Source organism: Drosophila gunungcola, chromosome 3R (genome assembly GCF_025200985.1).
Source record: "Drosophila gunungcola strain Sukarami chromosome 3R, Dgunungcola_SK_2, whole genome shotgun sequence".
In the NCBI taxonomy this organism is placed as follows: Eukaryota; Metazoa; Arthropoda; class Insecta; order Diptera; family Drosophilidae; genus Drosophila; species Drosophila gunungcola.
The window spans coordinates 12,848,890-12,859,047 of NC_069139.1; the positions used below are offsets into that span (position 1 = coordinate 12,848,890).

Here is a 10,158-nt window from a genome sequence, read left to right on the forward strand (position 1 = left end):
ATCACACTTCAGCTTCAGCTTTGGCTTCAGCTCCAATTTAGCCAAGTGTTCGAGCCCCTTGAAGCCAGATTAATTAGATAAGCTCCACCTTTTTAGGGCCAATTTAACACGGCACCCTGAAATGAATACCGGAAAAAAGTGCGACTGTGCTGAAACTTGAAAATAAATCCGCCGCAACAACAAAACGTGCGCAGCATACAATTCAACGGCTAATGGAACTGGACCCTGAATGTGAGATATCCGACTGAATGGGCAAGTGTGGCAAGAAACATAAATAAACAAGGCGAAAACGAAACGAAAATAGCCAAATGCACTGGCTGGCGAAAGGGGGCGAGAGATTGAAAACAGCTTTCTACCCCGAAATTGTTGAGTTCCCACGGACGTGCAACAAGCATCGATAAGTGCAGAAAAGGAAAGCGAACCAGAACAAATGGGGGTCTGTCCCCATGGCCGTAAGCAAATTCATTGCATTTCTCTTGGACAGTTGGCGATGGCTGGGTGGTACCGCCATCTGGCCAAAGACATGCGCCCCACTTGTGGATTTTCGAAGGCCCAGCACGATTTATGGGCCAGGCTTTGAATAATCCATTTAGAGCATGCAAAACAGGGCCGAGCCCGCCGAGCATATCTTATTTTTAATAATGATGGCAGGGCTGAAATGTAAAAATTGTTACAGAAAGAAACTCTTGCGTACACACGCCCATAGAGCCTGTCAGCCATGCCGGAAGGTTTTTGTGTTTCCCACTTTTGGGCATGTCCTTCACACACAATTCCGACGAGGGGCGTTCAAGCAAGGATGCGGAATGGGACGGGGTGGGGCGGTGCTGGGCGGAGAGCGCATTGAGGGGCGTGGTCGGGTGTGTTCGCTAGCAGCAACTGTTGCTGTCGGCAGTGAATAAAATCAACGTCTACGTCAACAGCAGGCACCTGTCATGACTGCAGCCCAGGATGCCGCTATCGCCGAGCTGCACATTTAAAATTAACGAGCTAAAGTCCCGCCTGCAAGTCCCTGGAAATCCCCGATCGCTTAACAACTCAAACTTCAGCTAAGTTATGCACTTTTTATTTCAGATATTTTTGATTTTTTTTGTAATAGCAGTAAATTTAAATGAAAAGTTTTAAAGAATTTTTGCTTTCCAGCTAAAAAAATATACAAATTTAATTTGTAACAAACAACATTTTCTGATAAGTATTTCTGGGTAAATTTTTTAGTCTTCATTCGACGAATTTTTATGATATGTTTTTGGATCTAACTAACATTGTTCCACATGTAAGCTTTTATTTATTTTATTTTTAATACCAAGGCACGTAAAAAAGAACACTATATATATCAGAACAGTTTTGTTCAACTGGTTATAAATAAATTTTTTAGTTTTGTGTTAAGTTGTTTTCCAAAATTTAACTTTAGTAGGAATAAAGTTTGAATAGTGTCATAAAGTCTCAGAAAGCGTATTTTAGAGGCAACTGGTTCTCACCTGTGTGTGGTGTTAAATTGCCCAGCAGGTATGCGCTGGCATTTGCATTTACATAACCGTGTGCCGGCGTCAATGTATCTTGAGGATACGCATGCTGGCACTCGCCGCGTGCCTGGGCATGCATTCTAAGCTGGAAAATCGCTGGCATTATGCACACTTCTACCAGTACCCATATCCACAGGCTCTCTTAACCGCACGAGCACTGCGTGCATTTGCATAAGTGCACGGGTTGGGTCCTTGGTGGCAATTAGTGCGGTTCTTTCTCAAATCCATCTCAAACTAAACTATAATTCGAAATATATGAAAAATAGCTTAAATCTTTAAATCTTCATCAGAATTGTTTACATAAATTGATGCTATTAACAAAGATACATCATAACTTAAATCTTTTTTAATCTAAATTTTCTATTTTCACATCTGCTGTTGACCATAAGCTAGTATGTTATTTTCCTGATGCGATTATCGGTTTAAAACCGAATTTCATTGGGGGCAGTGGCTTGAAAGGTTTTGATTGTTGTTGATTGAAGCCATTGCTGATTTGACGTCAAATGTTTAGCATTCTGGGCCATGCCAATTTTGTTTGTACAGCCAATGTGTGTGCCAATGTGTGCCAAAATTTATCCAGGGAAATCAAATGCACAATTTGCACTGGAAATTTGATTGACACAGGAAGGCCTTGAAGTGCTAGAGTTTATTTTTGTACCCCTAAATGGTTTCAACGAGGTGAGCTCACAATGGATGATGGCGGGAAGGGCTTCTTTTCAGGCCTTATCGCTTAGGCGGCTTATCAAAACAGCCATTAGAACCCATCTTGGCGCTCTGAGGAGCTAACAGTCCCGAAAGGTAAACAGGCAAACAAACCAGAAATAGCGTGCAAACTGCTTTTGGCTAAGTGAGGGGCGACAATTTGGCGCGTTGTCAAAACAAAGTGCTCCGGCACATAGATACACCCAGCGCCACACACAGATACACACAGTAATGCAATGTGGGCTTGTGTGTGTGTGTGTGTGAGTGCGTGCAAAGGCAGCCAGACAAAATCAATTTGAATCGCGCCAGTCAACCAGACAAACAAGGAGCGTTCACGGCATGGCCAGAAACGGAATGTAACGCAGCCACGGAAGCCACAAGAGAGCAGAGCCATCACACCTCCGCCCACAGAGTATCACACACAGATGCACACTTACACACACGCACACATGCAGGCAGTGCGTAATGGCGCGTAAAGTGTTGCGCCATCTTGATGCGTGCCAAAAACCGCGATTCATGGCCGCGAATACTTTGAAGGGTAGGCGGCCATCCTGATAAGGAGCAGCAGCATTAGCCAGAAAGTGTGAGTGGTATAAATGCTCCCGTATTCGGCGGAGGAGAGGAGGGGAGACCGCAGCAGCCGCGACCGGAAACGGAAATGAGTGGAGTAAGCAAACTGAAGGGGTTCGGGCGGGTTGAACGCTCTAAAAGCCATCTACAAACCCATGGCAGCCAAGTTTTCGTAGCAATTAGCAGCAGGCTCGGGTATTGGCGTCTGCACAGAGAAAAACTTTTATTGAAATAATCTAAACTTTGATTTTTAATGGAGTAGAGTAATCTTGTAGATTAGTAAGCTATAATTTGCTTACCTTACAAATAATATTTGCTTTCTGAGAAATTTAAAAAACCTCAAATAATAATTACTTTTTGTTGGATTTGGTAATAGCATTATCAACAAAAACAACATGATCATTGCGAATTTGAAATGATTATATTAATAGCAATCAAATGGTAAAATTCTATAGATTTTGCGACTATAATAAGTGGTTGATTGTTAGTTAAAAGAAACAAAAATGAAGATTACTTTCAGTCACCGCTTTAAATATCTCTTAATAATATATTTCCTTTAAAATAACTTATATAACAAATTTGGGAAGTAAATTAGATCCAAAAATGTGCAGTACATTGATGATAACATAAGTATGCTTATTTATTTACTTAATTTAAAAAACCAAAACATTTAGTAACGAAAAATCTTGAATGACGAATATTACAAAGTCTGTCGTTTCGCATAACAGTATTTATCTTATATGTTTTTTACCTACATTTATTTGAGAAAATCACAGATTATTGTGTTTCTCCGCCTGTTTTTGTGTGTATCTCCAGCTCTTCTCGGCCGTGTCAAAGGGCTAACACAGCGGTGCTGAGTAGAGGGTGGAGGTCGGAGAGTGCGGCGTGGGGCAGCGAGCTGCGAATTCGTTATTGCCCGCTGTTGTTGATTCAATTGCAGCGAGTGGCACGCATGGGAGCAGGCAGGACATTCCGTGAAATGTTAACAGGGCGAAGGGCTACGGCAACAGCAAACAGGTGAGCCTGGCAGCCTGGCAGCCAGGCAGTCTGCTGTTTGGCCCTAGCCAAGCGAATATTGGCCCATTTGGCACGAGGCCAAAACTGGCCAAGGCAGCCCAACCAGTTGCATTCGCAGGGCGCTGCCTGCGCTACCTTCGCTGCCTGCTGTGGCATGTTAATGTCAGTGTCACGGTGTCAAATTGTCAGCGCCTGTTGCCACTCGAAACAGTGAGCCATCTTTGCTGCCCCCTCCCGTATGCCATGAAAAATAAAACAGGATAGTTGGCATGCCGAGGCACAAAGTATGTGCGACGCCTTAAAGTATGTCATGTGCCATAATTTGTTATGACATGGCGGCGAACTTTGCCCGGGTTAAAGTCACCCGAAATGAGCACACTTTACGCCAGCTGAATGCTAATGCTCGAGCACAATTTAAGCAGCATCACTGGCATTAAACAACAGTTTGGCACCGAGTAATCCAGCATATCGGCCATTAAGCATACGCACTGCGGACCCTCGTCAAATTAATAACATGCGGGCGGGCCAACCCTTCGAGCGCATATGCCAGAAGTATCCGTGCACATTTTTGAAATTTAACCACTTGTTAAACAATAATATCCAATATCATAACACAGGCGGCGAGTGCGCAGGCCAGAAGAGAGCTCCACAACTCTCTCCTTCCCCAATGAATACACACGAATGTACACCAACGGGCGAGTGAAAAGCGTTTTGCTATTGCTGTTGGATTTTGGCCAGGCCAGGAGCCCCGTCAGTTTGACACGAGACCTGAACGAGTGCGGACGCGTTTGGCGGATAGCAAAAGGCCCCCATTGGAGAAGCTGTAAACAAAGCCAGGAAGTGTTAGATCCAGTGATTGCAGCCAGTTCGCGAGTGTCCGTGTGCTGGGCCATATGTGTGTAGATTAATTGGCCATTACCGATCCGCAAACCGAAAGCCCGCAGCATTATGCCCGAAATCGTCGAGCTGAACGTCGGCGGCGTGAGCTATACGACCACACTGGCCACTTTGCTGCAGGACAAGACCACGCTGCTGGCCGAGCTCTTCGGCGAGGGACGCGACTCGCTGGCCAAGGACAGCAAGGGGCGCTACTTCCTGGACCGCGACGGCGTCCTCTTCCGCTACATCCTGGACTTCCTGCGCGACAAGGCGCTGCACCTGCCCGAGGGCTTCCGCGAGCGCCAGCGGCTGCTGCGCGAGGCGGAGCACTTCAAGCTGGCGGCCATGCTCGAGTGCATCCGCGGCGAGCGGGACGCCCGGCCGCCTGGCTGCATCACCATCGGCTACCGCGGCAGCTTCCAGTTTGGCAAGGACGGCCTGGCCGACGTTAAGTTCCGGAAACTGTCGCGCATCCTGGTCTGCGGTCGTGTGGCCCAGTGCCGCGAGGTCTTTGGCGACACGCTGAACGAGTCGCGGGATCCCGACCACGGCGGCACCGATCGGTACACCTCGCGGTTCTTCCTGAAGCACTGCTACATCGAGCAGGCCTTTGACAATCTGCATGACCATGGCTACCGCATGGCCGGCAGCTGCGGATCGGGCACCGCCGGTTCGGCAGCGGAACCCAAGCCGGGTGTGGACACCGAGGAGAACCGCTGGAACCACTACAACGAGTTCGTCTTCATCCGGGACTAAGCGACCACTTGGTGGACTAGCAGGATGGCACTCGAAAACACCCCACCCAATCCAGCTCTGTATCCTTATATTTCGTTTGTGCGGGCTCGTAAGACATGACAGCAGGGAAACCTCCCACGCTAGACCCATTAGTATTCCAAGTGCTCCATTCTGGGGATTAACCTTCATTAATGGCAACGATCTGGAGGCCGCACATTGGTTTAAGTTTCAACCCACCTCTTGATATACAAATGGGAACATTTCAAATGTACAATTGAACTAACAATCTGCACTAAAGTATAGAAAATTGTTGACATAGATAACTAAATGAGGAAATGTAGGCAGCTGCTAACTTAAATTCTCTCTTTTGCTAATTTAATACCTTGCTTTACGCGCTAATCTATAAATCAGGGTGGGCCCATCCAGACTCTTTGATGAATGAAAACGAATTGGGATTTACTGGCTGACAACAAACGAAAACAATTTGGCAAGTGCAGATAACAAAAACAAAGCGAACATTTTATTAGCCCCAACTTTTGTTGATGCAGTGCAGTGTAAACAAGATGAGAAGAAAACATAAAACAGATCAGAATCAGCAACAGCATTAGCATCAGCATCAATGAAATAAATTCAAACGAGGCAGGAGCAACAGAGAGATGACCTTGTCAGCTGGATAAACGTATTTGTGGTCAATCAATCACACTCAAATCACACTGAACAATTTGAAATACGGGTTACTCTTTGAAACTAACGAAATATTGTAGCAACAGAAGCACAAACAAGCAAACTCAACCAAATGGTAAATCTAAAGTTTTATTAGCCTAATAAAAGTCGAAACTTGAAGTAAAAAATATACAAATAGCGAAATAGGACTGCGGCGGACAACATGTGGCCGAAAAAATATATGTTGACCTTAGCCGCAAGCCAGCCTGCAATCCATAAAACTCAAAAGCAAATCGATATTAGAAGTACATTTGCTATACAAACCAAACAACGGCTGTCACAAGACATGCCCTTTTGCAATAACACTTAAATCGTTTCCGATTTTTACATAAATGGCCGGACTTAAAGTCACTTTTGGTTTGGCAGTTTTTGAGAGCGACTAAACCTCGTCCTGGAGCACCAATTGGAAATATTTAAATAGTCCAGTTTAAAAAACAGCTAGCAGATTTCTTTGCCAATCCAAGAAAGCAATCATCATTTACACCACATTATTTGATTTATATGTAAACTGTTATGTGAAATGCCAAAAACCAAATGGTCACAAGGACTTCCAAAATTACGATGGGAATACGACACATACGAAACTAAATTTGCTGAACGTTTGAAACCCCTCTGATTTTATTGATTTTATCCACATTGAGAGCGGATTCATGAAAATGTTTTTCGCTGACATATCTCGCATCGCATTTTCGACATTTCCGCAGGTTTGCTGTTGAATTCATGTTCACATGAAGCAAAATTTATTAAACGAAGCGCTTTGGCGGAAATCTAAAATAAAATGCCGATGCGCAACATTGAAACAAAAACTCATGAAATATACGAACAAATTGTATAAAACTATAAATTCTTTAAACCGTGTGTAAAAGAACGCGTTGCGTGTGTAATCATCAGCAATCACGTGGTAACATGCATGAAAAACTATTAAGCTCCATTATATACTGACTCCTGACTCTCAATGAGTTCAAGGCTCTTACACAGATAATATGAATCGATATATACAATATCTATATATACCTAATTATATATTAAAACAATTGTCGATATTGAAAGTATCTTATAAATGTTTAGTATTATATGTAATTGAATCCAAATTGTGAGGCAAGGCGACGGAAATGTATTGTATCATTAATTAAATTAAACTGAAACTAATTTAAATTAACTAAAACAAAATCTAAAATGTATTTAGAGAAGCGCAAGTAAAACTGCTAAAATAGCCTATCAAAGTGCGACTAAGCAAGCATATGTATGTAAAGGGGTATAACTTGCGAAAAGCGAGAGCCAAACAATAAACTAAAGAAACCAAATCAGGATCCAGTTGATTGGGGTGCAGGTGAGCAGGTGAGCAGGTGAGTTCCAACAACTAATTTCAGGGTGGATGGATTTTTTTTGGTTAACCTCATCTAATTAATAGGCTGTGGCCTACAAAATTTGTGCTGCATTATTAAATTCAATGAATAAATTATGGATTTCCCCCGCCGAATTCGCTGACATTGATAGCGGCATATAAAATTTATGAACTGCCAGCTCCCAACTCGCGACAGCTCATTAAAATTGACGGCTAAACAAATAAAAACAAAAATGCAAACACAATCATAAAGGAATCAAATATACATTGAGAATAAAACAAACAACCCAGTCGTGCCAACAAAAATAAGAGGCCAAACAATGGCAAACTAAACTTTTGTTGGGGAATGGAACAAACATCAGCCTCAAAAAAGTTGGCAGGAACAAAAGTGTATATAAATAGCTGAAAGTCAAGGAGATGAATGAAGGCGACCATTAAAGCGCCAGCAACAATTCCTCATTTGTTTAAATTCAAAGCAGGCAACAGTCATTTTACTGGCCTGTAAGGTCCTGGCAAAAACAAAAACAGCAATAACATCACTGAAATGGGGGGCCTCTCAGAAATGCTGAAATTAAAAGGGAAAATGCTTTCTTGTTTTTTGCAATTTCCCTCTTTGTGTGTGTTCTGCGTGTTGAAGTGTGTGCTTCGCAGCCAGAAAGGTATACCAATAAATGGCAAGCGAGAGTTGGCGCCAATCGGAAATGCACTGCCTAAAAGCGGGCCCAGAATACAAAACCCAAGATGAGCTGACGTGCCACCTGCATACTAAGCAACGGCCAGGACTATTTCGTTGCCTCTGTGTGGGTGAAGTGCGTTTGTAAAGGGCGAAGGGGGCGGTTATTGACTGTGCGAACCCAAGATGTACACAATATGCAAATTACGGGTCCAGAATGAGGTAAGATAGCAAACAACTCCACGCTGAATTTAGGTATCTGCTGTGCGCATATAAATTACAGACCAAATACTTGGTCTCGCTTACTTAACACGGATACACTGATAAAAAACTTTTAAAAAACAATGCTCTATTTTTTTAAAGTATATATTGATAAATTGTATTTACAGGTTTTTTAAATAAAGAGAATGTGGGGAATTTGAGAAAAGTTTTCAAGAACAGAGTTTTTAAAAAATATAGAACGTTTTTCTCTAAATACATACAAATTCAAGCACTCACATAACCCACCAGAACGAAATGGAAAAAAGGGCGGATGTGTTGTCAATTTCAGAGCTTGGGAAATGGAATGATGCCTTTTTGTCTCTTACGGTAAATTACCTTGATTTGATTTTGCCATAGCCAAGTTGCCCCGTTGATTAACATTTTCCCGGTACTCAGACGCTGGCAGCAACAAAAGACTGGCACCCTGTCATTTTCAATTAGTCCCAAGCCAAGGAGAAAAGCGGTCCCTCGGCCATTAGTCCTCAGCTGGAGGCGATACAACAAAAGTGTCATCTGCGTGCTTTATTAATTCATAAATATAAATTTAGCATAGGTCGCGGAAAGATTGCTTAAAGCTGTCCTCGATAAAGGATCCTGCTTGTTAAAGTACGTCAAAAGTTTGAGGTTCTGAGGCTTAACTCGGTTCGTAATTACCTTTATTGCCGAGCCAAATGGAAAGTGTGGCATACTTTAATGGGGCCCAATTTACACCTTAATTACCATAGCACAGGTTGAGTTAATGCGCGTACTTTATAAAGGTTATTTAACGGAGGTGAAAAGCTTGCGTTTTCTTCGTTGAACGCCACATTGTTGGATTATTAAACATAAAAATATTTATAGCTCTGCGAAACATTCTATAGTTCATAAAAATCGGTAAGTACAATGAATCACCGTTAGATAAATCTCATCTAAGGTAGTAGAATATTTAAATAACAAGATAACTATGCCTGAGCTTAAAAACTATAAATATCCATATAATTATATAAAAATATAAGTTAGTCATGCTTTTTCTATTAACCGGATTATCCTGATAGTTTTATGAGGAAAGATAAACCACGTTCATAATATATAAATTAGCAGTGACCATTAAATAGAATTATTGATTTACGCTTATCTGAAAGCGCTGAATGATTGGTTTATTAATAAATGAAACTCGAACACAGATGAGTGTAATTAAGATTACTTTCAGCGTGCTTGTGGTCAAGCGTTGTGTGTATATGCCATGTCATGTTTGCAATTTGCTTAAATTTATTTTTATTTCCGCTTTTTATGGGTTGCCAACATTTTCCCTAATATCGCTTAAGCACAAACTGGCCAGAGGAGCTAACGCAAATGTCGGGGGTTTCGTGAGTATGTACCCGTACATAATCATTGCACGTCCACATATGTTTGCCCGCCCAGCGTCCCACGCAGATACATGGCCTTAATGACCGCATCATTCACCATACAAGCCCCGAAACCCTATTTACAACTCGTATTGCCGTTAGTTTTAAAGGCCCACACGTGCGCGTGTGACCAGTGCAATTTGTGTGTAGGGCAGTCATAAAATAACACTTGGGCCTGAGAAAAGCAGCACAACTAGTTATTCTTTTGATAAAATTTTCGACTTTCTCTGCGTACCTGCAGAGAATGTAAATATGTATAACACTAAGTCAACATACTAAAAAAATAAAAAGGGACAAATAAAATAAAAAATATAAACAATATAAAAAAATATTAACATGCCAAATTGT

The 10,158-nt window shown here is 42.2% G+C and overlaps 1 protein-coding gene across 1 annotated transcript; it reads left to right on the top strand.

The window, feature by feature from the left end:
* Positions 1-4,565: 4,565 nt before the first annotated feature.
* Positions 4,566-7,450, top strand: LOC128266603 (BTB/POZ domain-containing protein KCTD12). Its single transcript, XM_053003247.1, has one exon. The coding sequence runs from the start codon at positions 4,758-4,760 to the stop codon at positions 5,442-5,444; it is 687 nt and encodes a 228-aa protein (XP_052859207.1). The 5' UTR covers positions 4,566-4,757; the 3' UTR covers positions 5,445-7,450.
* Positions 7,451-10,158: the final 2,708 nt, after the last annotated feature.

Coding starts and splice junctions, on each gene's coding strand:
- LOC128266603 (XM_053003247.1), top strand. CDS start 4,758: ATGCCCGAAATCGTCGAGCTGAACGTCGGCGGCGTGAGCTATACGACC.